The 23,936-nt window shown below is 45.9% G+C and overlaps 1 protein-coding gene across 1 annotated transcript in view; it reads left to right on the top strand.

Moving 5' to 3' along the window:
* The window catches only part of TMEM120B (transmembrane protein 120B), a 62,415-nt gene that overhangs the window by 37,371 nt on the left and 1,108 nt on the right, over positions 1-23,936 (top strand). Inside the window, exons 9-11 of the mRNA XM_044290535.1 lie at positions 5,337-5,429; positions 6,830-6,894; positions 8,331-8,399. Of these exons, the coding sequence (XP_044146470.1) occupies positions 5,337-5,429; positions 6,830-6,894; positions 8,331-8,399 (227 nt within the window). The remainder of the gene's footprint in view (positions 1-5,336; positions 5,430-6,829; positions 6,895-8,330; positions 8,400-23,936) is intronic.

Genomic DNA, 23,936 nt, shown 5'->3' with positions numbered 1-23,936 from the left:
GTGCAGATGTACCCTGACATTGTCCATTCTTTACTGGCTATATTAGGGTCTTTTGGGCTGACTGTTTTTTGCACAGTGTAGTTCATTTAGTATGAACCTCTATGGCAGAAACTGGTATGAAATCAAAAGTGGCAAACTGGGTTTGTGCCTTTTTTTTTTTAACACCTTAAGGACCAAGACGTTTTATAAAAACTTGACATGTGTCACTTTATGTGGTAATAACTTTGGAACGCTTTTACTTATCCAAGCAATTCTGAGATGGTTTTCTCGCGACACATTGTACTTCATGATGGTGAAAAATTTTAGTTGATATAAATCACCTTTATTTATATTTTAAAAAAAATCCAAGATTTACCGAAAATTTGGAAAAATCTGCTTTTTTTTAAGGCAGTGATGAATCGTAAGAGTTATCCCATTACATTTTCTATGTATCCACATTCATGTTTGCATCATTTGGTAAATGCAATTTTATTTAGGATCTTATAAGGCTTAGAATTTTAGAAGAAACCCACTTTTTTAGGGACCACTTCCATTGTAAAGTCACTTTGTGGGGCTTGCATAGTGGAAACCACCCATACATGACACCATTGTAGAAATGAAACCCCTCAAGTTATTAAAAACTGATTTTACAAACGTCATTAACCCTTTTGGTGTTCCACAAGAATTAAAGGATAAAATGTGATGACGTAACTTTTTGGGCAGATTTGCAGTGAAAATTTTTATTTTCCTGTAACATATCAAGGGTTAACGTCAAATAAAACTCAATATTTATTATCCCGATTCTACAGTTTACAGAAACCACCCCAAAACTGATGTTCGGGCACATGGCGGGGCGCAGAAGGAAAGGGGCGCCATATGGGTTTCTCTGGGATAATTTTAAGTTGCACCCCTAGAGTAGAAACTCCCAAAAAGTGACCCCATTTTGATAATTATAGGATAAGGTGATACTTGTATTGGTACTATTTTGTGGCATATATGACTTTTGATTGCTCTATATTACCCTTTTTGTGATGCAAGTAGGGCTGCAACTAACGATTATTTGAATAATCGCTTAGTTGTTGATAATTTCATCGCTTAATCGGGGGAAAAAAACACCAAAAATGACAAAAAAAAGGGGTTTATATGATTTTACTTGAAAAATTATGTTCAAAGGCCATATTACAAAAAAAACTGGATGGCACTGTTATAGTGGGGTGGGGGGGAGAACCTGTGGATGGCACTATATAGCATCTTATGCTATATGTGTCATCCACAGATCTCTCCCATAGCAGTGTCATACACAGATCCCCCTCCCCATACCACCCTGGCCCCGCCGCTCACAGCAGTAACTTTTACTTTAAATCAGCGCATCTTCTTTTACCTTACAATGAAGCTCCAGTAACAGGCAGAGCGGGCGGCAGTGTAATGTCACTTTATGAATAAAGCAGGCAGAGCTTGCGCGTCACGTGAGTAAGTGATGTAACGCCGCCGCCTGCTCTGCCTGTTACTGGAGCTTCATTGTAAGGTAATAAAGATGCAGTGATCTAAAGTTCAAGGACCCGCAGGCATAGCGCCTGACCGCCCGCATAGCAACGAATCGGCCGATTATTCGATAACTGGATTCGTTGACAACTAATCCCATTATCGAATATTATCAATAATGTCGATTAATCGTTGCAGCCCTAGATGCAAGGTAACAAAAAATGTCTTCTGGCACAGTTTTTATTTTGTTTTTTTTACGGTGTTCACCTGACAGGTTAGATCATGTACTATTTTTATAGAGCAGGTTGTTATGGAGGTGACGATCAGTCTACATTTATTTTTATTTTGTTTCAGTTTTACATAATAAAGCATTTTTGAAAAAAAATAAATGTTTGTCTCCTTTTTCTGAAAGCCATATTTTTATTTTCCGGGCGACTTATCTTATGTATTGGCTCAGTTTTTGTGGCATGAGGTGGTAGTTTGGTACTATTTTGGGGTACATACTACTTTTTGATCGTTTGGTATTGCACTTTTGGTGATGTATGGTGACAAAAAATAGTTTTATTTTTTTTGGCACAGTTTTTATTTTTTACGGTTTTCACCTGACATGTGACTAAATCATGCAATATTTTTATAGAGCAGGTTGTTACGGATGCGACGATATAGTTTTTATGTCTCCATTCTGAAAGCCATATTTTTTATTTTTATTTTTTCCTTTTGTTTAAAATTATTTTATTTATTTTTTGTCCCACTATTGGACTTCAACATTGCAGGGTCTGATCCCTTTTTCAATGCAGCACAATAAATCTGTAATACACTGATAGTTTGCCTATAAGACCCAGCCTGGGGGCTGGGCCTCATAGGCCTCCGTAGCTGCCGGGCCCCAAGGCATTTGAATGGCTTTGGGCTGCCATGGCAACCCCGATAGATGAGGAGTGGGAGCCTAAACCTCCCATATGACGTGGTGAGCACGCTGACCCTGGCATTTGAGGGGTTAAACCACTGGCATCTGCGTTATCACCGATGCTGATGGATGCAGAGACTTCTGGGGGCGAATCCACTGTGAGCACAATAAACATTTAAGATTGGTTGGTGTGCCTATACATGGTACAATCGTGATTGTATGTAACAGGGATTTGTAACAGGGTTGATGTTCCTGGAGGGATACACCAAATGGCAAAGGATTTAGGAAAACTAGAGGAATGGTCAAAAATATGGAAACTAAAATTTAATGTTGATAAGTGCAAGATAATGCACCTGGGACATAAAAACCCAGGCGCAGAATATAAAATCAGTGATACAGTCCTAACCTCAGTATCTGAGGAAAGGGATTTAGGGGTCATTATTTCAGAAGACTTAAAGGTAGGCAGACAATGTCATAGAGCAGCAGGAAATGCTAGCAGAATGCTTGGATGTATAGGGAGAGGCATTACCAGTAGAAAGAGTGAAGTGCTTATGCCGCTGTACAGAGCACTAGTGAGACCTCATTTGGAGTATTGTGCGCAGTACTGGAGACCATATCTCCAGAAGGATATTGATACTTTGGAGAGAGTTTAGACAAGAGCTACTAAACTAGTACATGGATTGCAGGATAAAAAACATACCAGGAAAGATTAAAGGACCTTAACATGTATAGCTTGGAAGAAAGACGAGACAGAGGGGATATGATAGAAACTTATAAATACATAAAGTGAATCAACAAGGTAAAAGAGGAGAGAATATTTAAAAGAAGAAAAACTGCTACAAGAGGACATCGTTTTAAATTAGAGGGGCAAAGGTTTAAAAGTAATATCAGGAAGTATTACTTTACTGAGAGAGTAGTGGATGCATGGAATAGCCTTCCTGCAGAAGTGGTAGCTGCAAATACAGTGAAGGAGTTTAAGCATGCATGGGATAGGCATAAGGCCATCCTTCATATAAGATAGGGCCAGGGGATATCCATAGTATTCAGTATATTGGGCAGACTAGATGGGCCAAATGGTTCTTATCTGCCGACACATTCTATGTTTCTATGTACAATTGGTTAAAATAAAATAATCGATTTCATGCTGGAAAATCAAATGACTTTGCAGACACCACTTCGTATTGAATCGGGGCAAAGAGACCCCGGCTAGGTGTTCCTAAAGGGAAGGAATGTTTATTTGCAACCTAACTAATAAATGAACAATGTATAAAAATAAGACCATGCCGTAATGTCTCTTCTGAGGACAGAGTACTTAGCGTAGATCAAATTAGGTAACAAGGGCAAAACTGGAACGATTAAATCGTTCGTTTTATTATAAAGGCTATACACAAAGATGCACTAAAACTGACAGATAAATATACCTGCCAGTCGAACAGAGTGGTTGGATAGAAATAAGTAAAAGCTGGAAATAAATAGAATGTCTGGAAGTTCAAAATTACTGTGTTAGAGTCCAGTAAAAGATAGTCTTTCAAGGAATAATGCACAATGGCGGGGTGCCCGTGTCCAGCGGGCGGTTGTGATGTTATTTGATGGTAGATGAAGGACCAGGACCTGAGTGGGTCACGGTTTTACCCATTCTGGAGCTGGGAGTGGCTATGACACGTACATGTCCAGCCTTGTGTAATTGGAACAGTGGGCAGTTCTTGCCCCGGAGAGAAAATCTGGCAGAATCCTTGCTTTGCCAGTTTCTCCATACTCGTAGGTCAAATTAAGAAATAGAATTCATATTTATAATCGGTAGAACTTTACAAATCATCTGATACAAAATATGACTGGAAGACAATAGTGTGCCTGAGAACCTTTATATCTCGGTGGGAATTTCCGATTTGCTTGTGGATTTCCTGGAAGGTGTTAGAATAACCCCAACAATTTCGGAAGAGATTGTTCATTTCATATTTTCGTAACCATGAAATATGAAGAAATTATGGGAAAAATATGCAATCTATGGGTTGGAGGTAACTTTAAGGTCATCTTCCTCCTTGTACCAACCAACTGCGTGATCAAGATCTGTCATTCTTTCTTGAATTTTCTGACCAGGCTTAGGGTGTTAAGACCACTGCTGTGCAGGTGCCGCTCAGACTAGCGAGGGGGCACTTTTACTGGGTTTTGTCAAGATAATATCAGATTGATGGATACTTAACCTGGCAGGGGGTGCTCCTAGGGCCAGGAAGAATCTTTTGGCAAGGACTTGCTAATTTTACCTCTGCTCTGTAAGCTATAGCTGGAAAGGTGAATTAACTTCTGGGTTGAGAGTTTTTAACTATTTGTGTGAATGAGAGGGCTCTTGTGATTCTGTAATTTTAAAACTGAATGCATTTGCGATTTTCTTTGGTAATCGGTATTGTCAAGATTGCGAAGCATCACACCAATTACTGGCCATTTAGGACAAGCATTCTCGTCCCCTGTCCTTAAGGGGTTAAATGCTACTGTGTTTGAATTTTAGGTGCAAGTGTAGTTTGAAAAGGGGGTAGATTGGCGGACCAAAAAATGACACCTAATGAACAAAAACACCAGTAGAAAGTCTCTTGGGTTTCATATTTCCTTTAGACCTTCTGTTAACATCTGGAGCTCATGGTTTTAACACAAAGAAGCCACTAAACACAAAAGTGCTACCGTGGCTTCTAAACGGTTAGAGCGAGGGTGCTCTCTTCATGAGATCATGGTGTGCCAGCATCTAAACATTGTCAGTATAGCACTGTAGAACAAAAAATAAGTTATGGGTCTTGGGATGCAGAAACCTTTTTATTGTGCAAACGTATGTACTATGTATTTGGGTCAGTATGACTCCAGCAATACCAGAGAATAGTTCTTATGCCAAAAAAATTGTGACGTAAACCCCCCCCCCCCCCTTCTTCCCATAGAGTTAATAAAAGTTGTTCTTACTGTAGTAATTCTTGCGTGTTTTCTGTAGGCTGTGTACAATTTCTTCAATATTACTATCAAAGTGGGTGTCTATACAGATTACGTGCACTAGGAGAGCGAAACCATTTAGACCTTACAGTAGGTAAGTGAATGGGAGGGTGATTTGTATTCTAGTATGCATCGTCATGAAATATAGTTATGCTTATTATTTTTACTTTTTTTAATGAAAGGACTTGTTTCACAAAGATCACTCCAATTTAAATAGAACTGTGAGCTTCGCTGCAGGTTCTGCTTCTTTATTATCAGTGACATGTCTGGCCAGTGCTGAGCAAATGTAGTTTTACAAACCGCCATCCAAATGAGTGACTGACCAGCAATGCATGAATGGTCTGGGTCCTCTGAAGTGGAAGCCTTTCTTACACAGTGGCTCTATTCTGGCTTATAATAAGGCATATTGGGAAGAGTATCTTTGAGACTGTCCCTCTTTTAAAGGGGTTGGAACCCGAACAGATGCCCTTCACCCAGGCAGCTCCTCTGAGATGAGCCCCTTAATCATGCACGGCAGGGCTTTTCTGCAGATTCGGTGATGTACCTGCTAGGCTTCCACCAGTGTTCCCGGTGATGTCACCGGCACTAATGGGCGGGATTTAGCTCTGCCCTTGCCTGTAATACAGGGGCTGTCTGGGGTGAAAAAAGGGACAACCCCTTTAATGGTCACCATTCTGCATTCCCATTTGCTTTGCTCCACTGTTTCCTAAGGCCTCCTGCACACAAACGTGTGCTGCCTGTTGCTGTATTGCGGGCCACATTTGCGGTTCCGCAATACACGGGCACCATTCCGTGTGCATTCCGCATCACGGATACGGAACCATTCACTTCAATGGGTCCGGAGATGCGGAACAAAGCACTAGGGAGTGTTTCCGTGGGGTTTCGTCCCGTACTTCCGTTCCGCAAAAAAATAGGACATGTTCTATTGTTTTGCGGAACAGCCAGATCGCGGACACATTAACGTGAATGGCTTCACGATCCGCTGCGGCTGCCCCGCGGTTGGCGTTTGTGCATTGAGGCCCGCGTTTTGCCGGCCGCAGCATGGCCACGGGGCGCACGCGTTCGTGTGCAGGAGGCCTAAGGCGGAGTTCACACTTCAGTTATTTGGTCAGTTATTGTGAGCCAAAACCAGGTGCTGGTCAAAAAGGAAGTCTTTCCATTACTGGTTTTGGCTCGCACTCACTGATGGAAATAACTGGAGTCTGAACTTGGATCCGGTCACTGTCTACTTAACACCCGCCCCCTACAAAGGCGTTTATCTAAACCTCATACAAGTTATATAGTAACTTCCTCCTAATAGCTAATCGGCATAATATAAATTACATCCTTCTTGCTAAAATACTAGTCATGCATTAAATGAGAAAATTGTGGATATTCTGATATTTAACTCTTTACTTGCTCATATGTATGTAGATTTTTAGTCTAAAGATGAAACTACCGATAAAGGCACAATGAATGCTATTAATGTTTTATTCTGTATCCTTCATATTCCAGAAGGGTTTCAGTCTTGGATGTGGCGAGGACTCACATTTCTACTACCCTTTCTGTTTTTTGGCCATGTAAGTTGTTTTCTTATTTAAACTGCACTGTATATAATGGCCAGGGGTTGTGCAAGGAACAGATATTCTCCACTATCCCCTCCATTGCAGCGGCATGACGTAAAGGGGTTGTCTCACTTCAGTAAGTGGTATTTATCATGTAGGGAAAGTTTAATACAAGGCACTTACTAATGTATTGTGATTTGTCCATATTGCTGCTTTTGCTGGCTGGATTCATTTTTCCATCACATTATACACTGCTTGTTTTCATGGTTACAGACCACCCTGCAATCAGTGGTGGTCGTGATTGCACACTATAGGAAAAAACACTAGCCTATGTGCGCTCCCATGGTCCCGACCACCAGAGAGGCTGATGCTTTTTCCTATAGTGTGCAAGCATGCCCACCATTGATAGATTGCAGGGTGGTCTGTAACCATGGAAACGAGCAGTGTATAATGTGATGGAAAAATGACTTCAGTCAGCAAAAGAATCAATACGGATAATAACATTACATTAGTAAGTGCCCTGTATTAACTTTCTCTACATAATAATAAATGCCACTGTGAGAACACCTTTAACTTAGTATTATTTAACTTAAAGGGGTTTTCCAAGTTTTGTGTGTGTGCTCTGATCAGTGAGGGTCCGACACCATCAGATGTTTAAGAAGGCAGTGGCGCTCCATGGTCTTCTCTCTGCTTTTACTAGGCCAGTGACTACGCTCATCAATCTTGTGGCCTGTGAGCAGTTCAGCCCCTACTGAAGTGAATGGGGCTGAGCTGCAATACCAAGCTTATCCGCTATACAATGTACGGAGCTGTGCTTGGTAAGCTGCGAGAAGGCAGCGGCACTCACAGGAGCGCTGCTGCCTTCTCAAAACAGCTGATGGGTAGGGGTTCCAGGTGTCGGACCCCCACCCATCAGATACTAATGAGCTATCCTGAGGGTAGGTCATCAATAAAATAAAAAAAATCTTGGAAAACTTTTTAATATTATTCTGGCCCCAGACCCTAGGGCCACATTATTACACTGTGCTTCCACCATATGTATTGGTGCCCATTAGAAAATATTGCTTTTGCATGCATTACTATATACTAGAATAAGAAGCACCAACCTGAGTCTGTCTGTCATTTGAATCAAGCGCATAGCCCCACCTAGAGACTCAAGAGGTTTGCCTGGACCTATAAAAGTGGAAAGACTCAGATTTTCTTAAAACTACTCCCTAGACAGCTTAATCTGCTGAGAATATGATGGAGCTGGCAAAACCTTTTTTTTTTTTTTTTCTTTGCTTCTTCTACATAATGAATATTTGATTTGCCCAAATGTAAAAGTGACAGGTACTTGACTCAGACAGCAGGGTGCAGCACTGACCCACAAAACCAGCATTGGCATGTGCTGTGCTTATTGTACGATTTATGTGTTCTTGACTTGTAACTATATTACTGGTATTTTTCCCTAGTTTTGGCAGCTGTATAATTCGGTCACACTATTTGAACTGTCTAGACATGAAGCATGCAAAGAGTGGCAGGTAATGTATACATTATTATCTTCTGCACAAGTTAAAGGGGTTGTCACTTCAGCAAATAGCATTTATTATGTAGAGAAAGTTAATACACGGCACTTACTAATGTATTGTGATTGTCCATGCTGCTTCCTTTGCTGGCTGGATTGATTGATTTTTTTATTTTTTATATATTTTTTTTTATTCATATTATGCACTTCTGGTTTCCATGGTTACGAACACCCTGCAATCCACCAGCTGTGGCCATGCTTGCACACTGTAGAAAAAAGGGCTGGCCTATGTGCGCTCCCACGGTCCTGGCCACCAGAAAGGCCAGTACTTTTTTCTATAGTGTGCAAGCACAACCACCATGAATGGATTGCAGGGTGGTCATGACAATGGAAACAAGCCATGTATATTATGATGGAATGAATCCAGCCAGTAAAGGAAGCAATATGGACAATCACAGTACATTAGTAAGTGCCTTGTATCAACTTCTGTACATGATAAATGCCACTTGCTGAAGTGAGACAACCCTTTTAAGAGAATTTATATTTATCTTTCTAAATACATCATTATACTGTATGATTGACTGTTAAAGGGGAATACAGGAGAATGTTGTCAGGTAAGTTCAGGGGCTAATGTGATGAAGACAAGTCATCTTTGTTTCTGATATCACTTGCAGCTTCGCCATCTCTTACAGAGATGCCAATCGGGAAGTATATGTGGCCTCTGTCACATTTTTGGAGGGTGCTTTTTCTTTCTACTAAAGAGGCGAGGATATGAGCAGTTGTACATCGATCCCTGTACCTAATTAGGGAATTTGCTTACTGGCCCCTAGAGTGCAGAGATTTATGGTCTTTTTGGTTCTGGTCATTGTGCTACAGTGAGATGCCTCTATCTAAACCTGATGAAGGGGACAGGTCACTCAAGAAGCGCGTAGCCCCAGTAAAGGTGTTTTGTACAACATTTGCTTGGAGACCCTCATTGCCAGTAGCATGGAAGACTCCCACCTTCCTTTTTCTGGCTGCCCTGGATAAAGGGCGACATGTGGGAAAAAAAAAAAACGCGGGTAGATCCTTTAGGCCTCATGCACATGACCGTGCCGTTTTTTGCAGTCCGCAATTTGTGGAACGGGCAGCCCTTTGTAGAAATGCCTATTCTTGCGGGGCCACGGAATGGAGCAACGGATTCGGACATCACAATGAGTGCTGTCCCCATCTTTTGCGGTCCCATTGAAGTGAATGGGTCCGCATCCGAGCCGCCAAAACGGTGGCTCGGATGTGGACCCAAACAACGGCTGTGTGCATGAGGCCTTAGACCAGGGATCAGCAACCTTTGGCACTCCAGCTGTGGTGAAACTACAACTCCCAGCATGCACGCCTCCTTGGCTGTTCTCAGGACTCCCAGAGAAGTGAATGGAGCATGCTGGGAGTTGTAGTTTGACAACAGCTGGAGTGCCGGAGGTTGCTGATCCCTGCCTTAGACTAAAATGGTCGGCTCCACCTATAGTGGACCCGCCAGTTTCTCGCTTGGCTAAACACACTACCTTGCCCCATCCGCTATTGGCTGCTTTTTCTGATATCAAAGGTAAGGAGCTGGAAGAATTTGGAAAATCTGCCTATGAAGCAGTGGGCACAGCGCAGCAACCAGTGTTTGCCTCTACATGGGTGAGCAAGGCTATGGGAGTGGGCAAGTAATTTACATCAGGAACTCAACTCGGGAGTCCCCTCGGGGGAACTTGCAGATGTGGCCCTGCAGCTCTCGCATGCCAGTGCATATATTTGTGAAGCATCTATTGATATGGCCAGATTTATGGCTCTCTCATCAACCCTGTTGGTGGCTATTCTCCATAACCTATGACTCTCTTGCTGGGCTGCAGATAATGCTTCAAAGCGGACCCTGACGGCCCTCCCCAGACTTTTTGGTAAGCGCCTGGATGAGATCATTTTGGACGCTACAGGTGGTAAGAGCACCCATTTACCACAGAACAGGGGGTGGTCTAATAGGTCAAAAAAGCGGACCTGGAAGTCCTAATTTAGTTGGTGCGAGCGGCGACAGCTGTCTCCCTTTCGTTTTTCTTAGCCGCGACTTTTGGCTTTCCTGCAGTCGGGCATGGACTTGGGGCTGGCTCTTGGCTCCCTCAAAGGGCAAGTGTCGGCTCTCCATTTTTTAAATTTTAATTTTTTTTTTCCAGCGTAATTTAGCTTCGTTTTCGGCGGTTCAGACTTTTCTGCAGGGGGTGGCGCATGCTGTGCCCCCTTCCGTCCTCCATTGGATCTTAATCTAGTGCTCAACGCTCTCCAATCTTCTCCATTTGAGCCTTAGCAGCAGGTGTTACTGCGCTTCCTGTCTTTATAAGGTGACTTCTATCCGTAGATCTTTGTATAAGAAGACTGCGCTGCCGCTCACTTCTCTGAGCCTCCTCTTTTTTTCGGTACAGAGCAAATATCTGGCATGGTAACGGCCTATCAAGCTCTATAGATGGGCATCTCTCCTCTACCCAACCATCCTGTAGGCAATCAAGGAATTGCAACCATAGTGAAGCACTGACTTCCTCCGTACATTAAAAATGTTTTATTATACTCACAAATGGAAACTTGATTAAAACATATGTGGACAATCACAGGTATCGCCTGACCCGGGTTTCGCTTACACACTCCTTCAGGAGCGAACACCTGCACTCCAAATGACCAACCTTATAAACTCCTCATAGTCCCACCCCCTTATCCACATCATTTAATCATACACAATTAGAACCACAAATCAATATTAACAAAAAATAAAAAACAAAAACATCCTCACTAATCCATTTTTACCCCCCACTCTTGTACATATTAGCTACAGTCCTGATCAAAAGTTTAAGACCACTTGAAAATGGCAAAAAATCATATTTAGCATGGCTGGATCTTAACAGGGTTCAAAGTAGAGCTTCAAGAAGAAATGGGAGTGAGACAAAACATTTTTGGAGCATTCAATTTAATGAAAACAACAAACTGAAACAGGCTGTTTTTTAGCTGATCAAAAGTTTTTAGGACCACACCTCCCCAAAAAACTAAACAACCCGCCCCCCCCAAAAAAAATACTGAAATCTAACTTCCAAACATGAACTCAGTAATGAGTAGCTCCGCTGTTATTGTTTATCACTTCCAAAATTCGTTTCGTCATGTTTGATGCAAGTGTTTCCATGAGGTGAGTGGGAACATTTCTCAAAGTGGTGAAGACGGCCGCATGAAGGCCATCTACTGTCTGGAACTGTTGTCCATTTTTGTAAACTTCCCTTACCATCCAGCCCCAAAGGTTCTCAATTGGATTTAGATCAGGGGAACACGCAGGATGGGCCAAAAGAGTGATGATGTTCTCCTGGAAGAAGTCCCTTGTCCTGCAGGCATGGTGTACTGTAGCGTTGTCCTGCTGAAAAACCCTGTCGTTACCACACAGACGAGGGCCCTCAGCCATGAGGAATGCTCTCTGCAACATCTGGACATAGCCAGTGGTTGTTTGACACACCTGCACTTCCTGAAGCTCCATTGTTCCACTGAAGGAAAAAGCACCCCAGACCATTATGGCGCCACTGTGGCGCAGTAGAAAACATCTCGGGTGGGATCTGCTTGTCATGCCAGTAACGTTGGAAACCATCAGGGTTAAAAAAAATTAAAATAAAAAATCATCAGAGAATAAATCTTTCTTCCACCTTTGATTGTCCCATGTTTGGTGCTCTTGCAAAGTCCAAACAAGCAGTTCTGTGGCGTTCAAGGAGACGAGGTCTTTGAAGACTCTTTCTTTTTTTTTTTTTTTTTTTCTTTTTTTTGAAGCCCTTTAGTCTCAGATTCTGTCTGATGGTTATGGGGCTGCAGTCAGCACCAGTAAGAGCCTTAATTTTGGTCGAGGATCGTCCAGTGTCTTGATGGACAGTCAATTGGATCCTTTCGCTCAATGCTGAGGACATTTTTTGGGGTCTTCCACTTGACCTTTTTTGTTCCATAACCCTCAAGATCATTTAAGAAATTCCAAATGACTGTCTTACTGTGTCCCACCTCAGCAGCGATGGCGCGCTGTGAGAGACCCTGCTTATGCAGTTCAACAACCCAACCACATTCAAAAATAGTTTTTTTGCCTTTGCCATCACAACGTGTGATTACCTGACAGAAAATGACAATGAATCCACATATTTGCACAGATTTGGCCTTTTTTAAAGGCATGTGGTCCTAAAGTTTGGATCAGCTGAAAAACAGCCTGTTTCAGTTTAATCGTTATTTTCAATTAATTGAATGCTCAAAGGTTTTGTCTCACCCTCATTTCTTCTTGTTGCATATTGAAGCTCTACTTGGAACCTTGTTAAGATCCAACAATGTAAAATATGATAATTTTTTTTTGCAATTTTTCAAGTGGTCTTGAACTTTTGATCAGGACTGTATGGAAGAAATACGCCAGTATCATTCACAAAGGTAACCGGTCACCTGATAACACATGTGATCCAGGTCACCTAACAGAATCCAACCAACCACTGCTTGGTACCACCCCTTACAACCGCAGGTCCTACCTCAATAGCACTGCCGGTATGTATCGTACAGAACTAAATTTAAGCATGGTTTCAAATGACACAATATTTAGTCCATTAGGTTGTAGTGTCCCTAGATTGTACATCCACTCTACCTCCCTCTTACTAATCTTTGTTACATAATCTCCCCCTCGTTTTAAGTTTTAACTAATTCCACACCCATAAAACGCAGTCCCTTAGGGTTCTTCTGATGGCTTCTCGCGAAATGAATGGTGACACCATGCGTTTCTAGTCCTTTCTTTATATTGCGTATATGCTCTTGGACCCGAGTCTTAAACTTCCTGGTGGTTCTCCCTACATACTGGAGGCCTCTTCTATCCGTAGCATGTTGGAACTCGTGACTCACGTCGGTCACCCTTCCTGATCCTCCATAAGGATAAGGTGGTCCTTTGCCCTGTGCAGTCCTTCCTACTGAAGACCGTCTCATCCTCTGGAGCAGTTGCTCCATATCCTGGATTTAGTACGAGCAGTTTCGGCTTTATCTGTCTCAGACAGCATCTTTCAGGCGGACGGATTCCCTGTTTGTGATTCCAGAGGGACCAAGACAAGGGCTGGCAGTGTCAAAGATTTCCATTTTGCGATGGATTTGTTATTGTGCAAGCGTACTGCGTTGATGACCGGGCCGCACCCTTCCTGGTGACTGCTCATTTGGCTCAGGCAGCGGGGGCCTCTTGGGTGGGGCTTCTGCCCTCCAGGTGTGTAAGGCGGCAACTTGGTCGTCTTTGCATACTTTTTCAAAGTTTTCTAGAGTGCACACCTTTTGTGTCTGCTGAGAACTAGATTTTTGTACTTGCTGTAAATCTGTTTCCCTTTCCGTTCATTGCGGGACACTGCTTCCACCAATTCTTTTGTTTAAGGGCCTTTTCAGGCCTGTGTGGTTCCGTGTTTGTACATAGTGTGATTTTTCTTGTCTGGCTTCTCCTACTGCTTTTGCACTGATTTTAGCTTGGTCCCTGTAGAAAGGGTATAGCTGAAGAGTGAGGAGCTCACACTTTTGTGGTTAGTGTCTGCCTCCAAGCGGCAAGAGATATACTAATGGTCAAAGCCTGTGTCCCCCAATAAACGTAAGAGAAACAGATTTTACAGTAAGTCCAAAAATCAAGTTTCTCGTGCGTGGCATTGGGGGACACAGCACCATGGGTATATGCCCAGCTGCCACTAGGAGGCTGACACTAGAAACAAAGAAGTGTTGGCTCCACCCAGGTGGGCTATACCCTTCTGCTAGAGCCAGAATAACTCAGTCTAGTTCTAGTGTCCGTAGGAGGCAGACATGACCTGCTAATTTTATTTTTTCTTTATTTTTTATTTTTTTTTTCCTTTTCTCTACAGGTGGCAGGGGTGGCTCCATCGTGTTCCACCTTAGTTGCCCCCCTGCGGGCGCGTACTCGGGTACCCTGCAGCCACCCAGTCCCCACGTGACCTGCTTCCGCAGTGGATTCCGGCGGACCCACGGCTTCCGTGTTGAGTCCGCCGAGGGGGTGGTCATGCTGCGCCTGAAATAATCGTAAGGTGAGTATGGCGCTACTCTTTTTCAACCCGTGTGTGCCCAACAGCCTGTGGCCCTTCCCTGGCTCTCATGTTTCTGGAGCTTTTTTAATGGGGCCTGCTCCTTTAAGACGGCCGTTTCCGGTTTTCCCCTCACCCTACCTCAGGAACTGTGTCCCCTCCTCTTCTGCCGGTCCGCGGCGCTCGCTGTCACTTTCGCCGGCGCGGGCGGGCAGGGCGCCGCGCGCTCTCTCCATCCGGCAGCGCTTGTGTCACTACAGGCCCCGGCTTTTGCTTCGGCCTAGGCCGCGGTCACGTGGGCGTGCTCCGTCTCCGCCTCCTAGGCTTCCCGGGCTTCTTCTCTTGCGTCCTTCCCCTTGTGGGCAGCCCTCTGGGAGGTCCTTTTCTCGCCCAATCCAGCGCGGGCTGCTGGGGGGGGCGTTTCTTCTTCCGAACGGCGTTCTGAGTTGCCTCTGGCTCTGACTGGAGCGGTGTTCGCGTCGCCATCTTCTCTCTCCTGCGATCGGCTTCCTGGGACACAGCACCATTGGTAGTGGTAGGCAGCCTCTGGCTGACTTTTTTTTTTTTTTTTTTCTTTACAGGTTCCACCATCCGCCCTCATGTCTTCCTCTGGTCAGGCCCCCACTCCCTCCGCCGCCATTTCCACTCATTACGCCTGCTCTGTGTGTAATAGGAAGTTCCCATGCGGCCAACCTACATCCCTCTGTGTGCAGTGCCTCACCCCCAGGCCCGCCCAGTCCGCTCCTGCGGCCCCTACTTTGTCGGTTCTCCCGGAATGGGCTGCTACCCTGTCCCAGGCCATAGGTAGCCTTGCTAGCCTCTCCCAATCCCTGGCGCAGTCCCTGGACAGTCTCCCTGCCCAGATTGCGGCTGCCTCTGGCAGGGGCCCTACCGCTGGTGATGCGCCTGGCGACAGCACTCGGTCCCGCAAGCGACCACGTACGGTCTCGGCTGGGTCCCACTCCTCCTCAGCTACCCCGGATCGCTCCCCGGTTAGGTCTGAGTCCGGTGAGATTTCTTCTTCAGCCGCTTCCGCCGCTCCTGGGGACTCCTCCGCTTCAGATTCGGAATCTGAGCGGTGCTCGGCGATGTCGGCAGCCGTGCAGGATCTCATCAGGGCCGTTCGGGACGCGCTCCATGTACAGGACGTTCCCTCGTCCTCCTCCCTGGAGGCGGTGTCCTTCCGCCGTTCTAAGCGGTCCACGGTGGTTTTCCCGAATCACGAGGATCTGGACACGCTCCTTGCCAAGGAGTGGCGTCACCCTGACCGGCGCCTCCATCTCACCAAGGCTTCTGATGTCCCTTATCCCTTCTCAGAGGATTCGATCAATCTCTGGACGATTCCCCCTCTGGTGGATCCTCAGGTCGCTCGTCTGGCGAAAGCTACTACGCTTCCCCTGGCTGATGCGGCTTCCTTGTCGGATCCCGCTGACAAACGGGTCGACTCCTTGGCCAAGTCCGTTTTCATCGCAGCGGGCGCCGCCATCCGCCCTGCGTTTGCCGCCTCCTGGGTGGCCAAGGCATGCGCTATCTGGGCAAAGCAACTTCTCCGTGCCTTACCTGCTGACTCTGACCAGGGGGACTTGGCAGTGCTTGCCTCCCAGATCTATCAGGCTTCCAAGTTTCTTTGTGACACCTCTATGGAATCGGCTCGCCGCTCCGGGCGTGCGGCCGCCAACTCTGTGGCTATCCGCCGCACCATCTGGCTTTGTTCCTGGGCGGCGGACTCCGCCTCCAAGAAAGCTCTGATCTCTCTTCCCTTTCTTGGTGGAAAGCTTTTTGGGAAATACTTGGAGGAGCTCATATCTGAGGCCACTGGAGGTAAGAGTTCTCTTCTTCCTCAGAATCCGCCTCGCCGCCGTCGTTTCCCCGGGTCGTCCTCTCGGACGCAGTCCTTTCGGGCTCCTCCCGCCCGATCTGATAAGAAGCCTTCCAGGCCTTCCTTTAAGTCCAGGCCCTCTTGGCACGCCAAGCCCAAGCCCGCTCGTCCCCAGTCCACTAAGCCTCCTTCCGCATGACTCGATCCCCGTCACGGTGGGAGGGCGCCTGCTCGTCTTTCGGGATGTTTGGCAGGCAAACGTAGAAGACGCTTGGGTTCTCGAGGTGGTCTCTTCTGGGTACAGAATCGAATTCACAGACCTTCCGCCCAGTCGGTTCTTCTTGACGTTCCCCCCCCCCCCCCCCCCCATGTCTCCCGCCCGGGCAGACGGTTTTTTTCAGGCCATTCATTCCCTGCGTGCTCTGGGGGTCATCGTTCCGGTTCCAGAGTCAGAAAGTTTTCGGGGTTTCTACTCTAACCTATTCACTGTTCCCAAAAAGGACGGCTCGCTCCGTCCTATCCTGGATCTAAAGGCGCTCAATCACTTCGTCCGGGTCCGTCACTTTTGCATGGAGTCCCGCGAGTTCCTGTCGTCAATCGACATTCAGGATGCCTATCTCCACGTTCCCAGCGCCCTCTCCCACCAAAAGTTCCTTCGCTTCGCGGTGGGTTCTCTTCATTTCCAATTTGTAGCCCTTCCCTTCGGTCTGGCCTCCGCGCCGAGGGTTTTCACCAAGGTGTTAGCTCCTCTCGTGGCCCTTCTTCGTGCCAGGGGGATCGCCTTGGTGCCTTACCTGGACGACCTTCTGATTCGGGCCCCGTCTCCGGAGGACAATCTGTCCAGCCTGAGCATCACCCTCTCTGCTCTTGCTCAGTTCGGGTGGCTTGTCAACCACTCCAAGTCCTCCCTTATCCCACGCCAGAGGATGCTTTTTCTGGGCATGCTTTTCGACACTCGCCTCGGGCGGGTGTTCATTCCCCCAGAGAAGGTCTCTTCTCTTCAGGCGGGGGTGCATCTTCTCCGCGGGCAGTCCTCTCTGACCATCAGGACGTGTATACGCGTCCTGGGGAGGATGGTGGCCTCATTCGAAGCCATTCCCTATTCCCAATTTCACTCCCGGGACCTTCAGATGTTCATCCTATCCAGGTGGGACAAGTCCCCGGAGGGTCTCGATCGCCTTGTCCGTCTCCCCCCTCAGATTCGCCTGGATCTCTCCTGGTGGTTGCTTCCCCGGACGGTGTCCCTGGGCCGGTCCTTCCTCCCAGTTGGCGGGTGATCACGACCGATGCCAGTCTCTCGGGATGGGGTGCAGTGTTAGAGTCCCTCACGGTTCAGGGTCTGTGGTCTGTTCAGGAGTCCTCCCTGCAGATCAACGTTCTCGAACTCAGGGCAATTTTCTTAGCGCTGTCGCACTGGACCTCTCGTCTGCACGGCCTCCCGATCCGGATTCAGATGGACAATTCCACCGCCGTGGCTTATCTGAATAATCAGGGGGGCACCAGGAGCGTGATGGCCCTGCAAGAGGCCTCTCGGATCCTGCGATGGGCGGAGGACCACGTTCCCGTTCTCTCCACCGTCCACATTCCCAGGGTCGACAATTGGGCGGCAGACTTTCTCAGTCGTCAGCTCGTCGACCCAGGCGAATGGTCTCTCCACCCGGAGGTGTTTCATCAACTGTCTCCGGTGGGGAACTCCGGACGTGGATCTCTTCGCGTCTCGCCTGAATCACAGGCTTCCGTGCCATGCTGCGCGGTCCAGGGATCCGCAAGCTCTAGCGGTCGATGCCCTAGTTCTGACTTGGTCTCAATTCGACCTTCTGTATCTCTTTCCGCCCATCCCTCTTCTGCCTTGAGTGCTCAAGCGTCTCAAGGCAGCCCGGGTGCCGGCGATTCTGGTGGCTCCGGATTGGCCCCGCAGGGCGTGGTACGCAGATCTTGTGTTCCTGCTCGCCGACGTTCCGTGGCGTCTTCCCCTGCGCCGCGATCTCCTTTCGCAGGGCCCTCTGTTCCACCCGAATTTACCGCAGCTTCGTTTGACGGCGTGGCTGTTGAGACCGCGTTCCTGAAGGCCCGTGGTCTCTTGGACTCTGTCATTCAGACGATGCTTCGCGCTCGGAAGCCCCAGTCGGCCCGTATTTACTACCGGACCTGGAGGGCGTATTTTGCTTGGTGCGAGTCCGGACGTTTTCGTCCTCTCCTTTTTTCGGTCCCTAATATTCTGGCCTTCCTTCAGGCTGGCTTTGATAAGGGGCTTCGCCTGGCTTCTCTCAGGGGGCAGATTTCTGCCCTTTCGGTCCTTTTTCAGCGCCCTGTGGCCGCGCGGGCTCAGGTTAGGACCTTCCTGCAGGGTGTCGCTCGCCAAGCCCCTCCTTTTCGCCTTCCGGTGGAGCCGTGGGACCTGAATCTCGTCCTCGATGCTCTTCAGTACTCTCCTTTTGAGCCCTTGGCAGACATCTCTCTGTCGTTTGTATCGTTTAAGGTTGCCTTCCTTGTGACGATCACCTCTATCCGCCGGGTTTCCGAACTGGCGGCGCTTTCCTGCCGGTCGCCTTTCCTGGTGTTCCATCAGGACAAGGTGGTTTTGCGTCCCGTTCCTTCCTTTCTTCCTAAGGTTGTCTCCTCGTTTCATATCAATGAGGAGATTGTCCTTCCTTCCTTCTGCCCTAATCCTTCTCACCCTCGGGAGAAGTCTCTCCATTGCCTGGATGTTGTTCGGGCTCTCCGCTGGTACCTTCGCCTCACGGAACCCTTCCGTCATTCGGACTCTCTTTTTCTGGTTCCGGCGGGTCCTCGTAAAGGTTTGCCTTCCTCCAAGGCCACCATCTCTCGCTGGGTTCGGTCGGCTGTCAAGGAGGCGTACCCCTCAGGGACTGCTTTGGGACGTCCCATGGTGCTGTGTCCCCCAATGCCACGCACGAGAAAAATTGATTTTTTTGTACTCACCGTAAAATCCTTTTCTCGTAGTAGGCATTGGGGGACACAGATCCCACCCTTTCCTTTGGAGCATTTATTCTTGTTTGTGGTTCCGGCGTTTGCTTGTGGTTGTCGGGTTCCCCAGTTCAAGACTTGTTGGCACTCCGTTTCTTTTTAGTTCAGGTGTGGCGTTCCTACTGCTTTTGTACTGACTGAGTTATTCTGGCTCTAGCAGAAGGGTATAGCCCACCTGGGTGGAGCCAACACTTTTTTGTTTCTAGTGTCGGCCTCCTAGTGGCAGCTGGGCATATACCCATGGTGCGGTGTCCCCCAATGCCTACTACGAGAAAAGGATTTTACGGTGAGTACAAAAAATCCATTTTTTACCATTTTAAAAAAAGTATATGGTAGTGCTGTATGGTTAAATTTAGAGATGAGCAAATTTCTGGTTATGAATGTGACTACATCCCTGAATAACAGAAACGGAATGGATCTGTTTTGCAGCCCTTTGATTTATATTATGACTGCTTCTAAAGGCATTCTGTCATAAAAGTGCGTTATGGTCCGTGGTAACGGAATCCATAACGCAATTCACCTTTTACCAGTAAACCAAGAGTGAACGAATTTCAGAATATGAAATTCACTCATCTTTAGTTACATTTCACAGCAGTCAGGTTTTGCTTGTCTTATTTAAGATAATGCACCCTTTTTATTGGTTTAATACTGTATGATCTTTTAACATGATTATGCTTTGTATATACAATCAGTGCTGTATTTCTCAATAAAATGTGGCATATGAAGTCTTTAACTTTATTTTTTAGGAGACCTTTTGTGTCTTTTTAAAAATAGTTTTTTGTCTTTTTTTTTTTTTTTTTTTCATTTGTCACGGTTTTTGCACATTTTGGTTCTTTCTGCCACTTTTTTCTTTTGAAAATCACCAATTCCAGATGTTAGTTGAAAGTATGGGAAATACGAAATGCAGGACATGCAATTTTATGCATATGTGCACTTTCAAGTTGTGAGTTTATAGCATGTTGAGCCAAAAGGCATTTAATTCAGGTGGTTTTCTATCTCCTTTTAAAGGGAACAAAACACCTAAAAGAAAAAAAGTAATCCTCAGTTGTTTAAGCAAATGCTATAAATAACATATTTGGTATGGGGAAAAACATCAGGCCGCATTCGCATCAGTTTTATTTTCCAGTCTTCTGATCCATCAGAGTAGGAAAAAAACAGACTGATCCTTTATTTGGCGCATCCATTTGTCAGTTCTGCCAGTGATCCATTATTGTGGAAACTAAAGTCCTGCGAGGAGGACTTTTTCTCCCATCCAAAATAATGGATCTCTGACGAAAATGACACAAATAGATGACAAATGAGCAGTAAAGATGCTTTAAATAAGAGCTCATGCACACAGACAGACCTTTTTTGCAGGTCTGCAATTGCGTGTCCACTAGACATGGATACTGGCCGCTTGTGTTGCTGAGCGGAATGTCCTTCCTTCTGTAGAACTGTCCTATCCTTGTCTGCAAAACTGACAAGAACAGGACATGTTCTGCTTTTGTTTTTTGTGGGGCCGCTTCTTACACCACCACCCCCCCCCCCCCCCACCAAAACTCCTCCTTTTTCATTTTTGGGCATATTAAAAATCCTTATTGTAAGACTCTTCCCTATATAGGGCTCTTACCTTGTTCTGTGGCTTTGTTTTATAAAAAAATAGAGCTTTTAAAATATGCTAATTACTTCACTACCATCAAGTAGGGTGTCTACTTGCTGGTAGCCGCCGCCCCCTCCTCCAGTGTATTGACAGGGCCATCGAGCGCTCTCCTCCTCCGGCTGGCCCTGTCAGCATTTCAAATCCAGTGCCTGCACCTTACGTGTCTTCATTCGGCACTGGAAAAGGATGCTCGCTTCCTTAGCACTTCCTCAGTGCGCCTGTGCCGATGACTTCTTCTCTTTCGGGTTTAGAGGTGACGTCATCGGCGCAAGTGCACTGAGGGAGTGCTGAGGAAGAGAGCGTCCTTCTCTCGGAGCGCCTGTGCCGAATGAAGACACGTAAGGTGCGGGATTTGACATGCTGACTGGGCCAGCCGGAGGAGGAGAGCGCTCGATGGCCCTATCAATCAACTGGAGGATGCGGCAGCTACCAGCAAGTAGACTCCCTACTTGCTGGTAGTGAAGTAATTTGCATATTTTAAAAGCTTGACTTTGTTTCATCAACAAAAAAAAAAACACAGAACAAGGCAAGAGCCCTATATAGGGAATAGTCGTACAATAAGGATTTTTAATATGCCCAAAAGTGAAAAGGGAGTTTTGGGGGTGACAGAAACCCTTTAACGGACAGCACACTGTTTGAAGTGAATGGTCAATTTGTGATCCGCAAAAAAAATGCAAGTTGGATTCTAATAAAAACGCCAGTCGTGTGCATGAGCCCTAAAGGATCAATTTTGTAAAAAAAACTCACTTTTCTGATGGATAAAAGAATGGAAAATAAAACTGATGTGAAGTCATTACAAGCCATACACACGTTGGTCCATATTGACTGTTACATTTGTTCAGGCTGACATGTGTTCTGTGACAGACAAAAAAAAGCTAGTGCTCCATTTGTTTTTCCTCTATCATTGCATTTTAATAATTTTAAAGGTAAAAATGTTTTTAATTGTTGTTTATTAAAAAAAATTAAGTTTGTTCCACAGTCTTTCAGTGTATCTGCAGACTGTCTTGCTTTCTGTTTTTTAGAAAATCTGTCAGGCAGCTGCTTCGATGGCTTGTTGTGTAGCAGTTCTCTGTATTCCTGACAAATTGTAGATTTTATTGGTACCATTTTGGGGTACTCTGAACTGTATACCAAGGCATCATCCTGTCGATCTACTATACTATGCCCCTTGGCACAGCACATTCAAGGGGGGACAGAGGGAGCCTCCTCTGTCTAACTACCTAGATATTGCTATTCACTATGGCATCTAGTGGGTTAAATAACCAGGAGAAACTGTACATCAGAGCTGGACTCCAACAGTGATTGGACAGGTGCAGACACCGTGCCCCTGTGATCATAATCATAACTGTCATAGAGGCTTAATTGAACTGTTCCTCCGATGCACTGTTGTTTCATGAAGGTTTAATAGATTTAAACTGCAAAACAAAAGCTGCATGTGATTCCAGTGTTGTGGGACATGGGTAAGTGCTTTTCAAACAGCATTTGCTTCTGTATACACCTGCCTTATACGCCATTGAAAGCAGAATAAGACAGGAAGATATGTGGCTAAAACCAGTATATAACTTATGAATAGGGGTATGATATCTGCATATTTTTCTGTATTGTACGTTACATTCATTTACTGCATGTCATGTGAAGCCACACAAAGGGTGTCTGATTTAGTGAGTGGGGTGAGAATCTGATCCATCCACTGTCGTAAAGACTTCATTCAGCTGCTGGATAGCATTAGAGCAGGCATGTCCAAACTGTGGCCCTCCAGCTGCTGCTAAACTACAACTCCCAGCATGCCTGGATAGATTACAGCTATTAGTGCATGCTGGGAGTTGTAGTTTAGAAGCAGCTGGAGGGCTGCAGTTTGGACATGCCTGCATTAGTGTCCATGAATTTAACACCAAGCACCATGACTCATTCTTCCCTGGTGCTGCTGCTGTGGATCTGGTGACTGGAGTTTATCCAGGGAGGAGATGGCAGAGGCTGCATTATTAGAGGACTCGGGGCACACCTATCTAGTACAAACACTCAGGGTGACACGGCTGTTACACCTGCAGCCAGTAAAACCTAGAACCAGGTGTGTCTGGAAAGCTGGATGAGTAACTATACATATTGGGAGTGTGCAATTTGTGCTTTCCACATAGCTGTGTTTAGTACTTATAAGAGGCCACTGCACTGTAGTATTTAATCTATGGTTCTATATTTTACAAGATGGAGTGAAGTAGAACATTTTGGGGATTTTCAGTAGAATCATGTATGCTCATCCTGTTCTATCTTCACATATGGTAGATTTTGTTAAATCTTCAATTAGGTTGTGTGAATGTAGCCGTTTTGGTGGCAGACACGAGTGTTTCTGTAAGCCTGATTTGCGTGAATTGGACTGTGGCAGACATTTTTGCAGCAAATGCACCACATTCCTGCTACTGACCTCCACTTCCAGTTTGTAAGGAGATAACTCTGTGGTCAAAGAGCCAGAAGGCCAGTGTTTAAAGGGGTTGCCCCATGACAAAAAAAAATAATCTGAATAGTTTTGTAGTAGAACCACTAAGTTATTAACTGAAATCTATCTGTATAGATCCACCTGCTGTGTGCCCTTTAATTAAAGTCTCTGACCAGCTTACTGAGGTTGACATACATGTTCAGTGCCATCCTTCAACTGCCACTAGCTGAATGCGCCTGAGCTGCCAGCTTGGAAGAAATCTAACACCGCCAACAATGAATGGGCAGATCTTGATGTATGGGGCTGGTTCCATGTTTCTTAGGCTACTTTCACACTCCCATTTGGTGCGGATCCGTCTTGTATCTGCACAGACTGATCCGCACCAATAATGCAAACGCTTGTATCCATTCAGAATGCATTGGGGCTTAACTGATACATTTTGGGCTGCTTGTGAGAGCCCTGAAACAGATCTCACAAGCAGACCCATAAACGCCAGTGTGAAAGTAGCCCTAGTGTCGTGTACTATATGTCGTCTTATTTACAACTGCCACAGTGGCATACACAGCTGAGCATATGATACATTTGGGCTAGTTTCACACTAGCACTTGTACATCCAGCAG

This window comes from Bufo gargarizans, chromosome 1, assembly GCF_014858855.1.
Source record: "Bufo gargarizans isolate SCDJY-AF-19 chromosome 1, ASM1485885v1, whole genome shotgun sequence".
NCBI classification, from domain to species: Eukaryota; Metazoa; Chordata; class Amphibia; order Anura; family Bufonidae; genus Bufo; species Bufo gargarizans.
The sequence above is the reverse complement of the archived record's forward strand: the minus strand, read 5'-3'. Positions and strand labels throughout refer to the sequence as shown.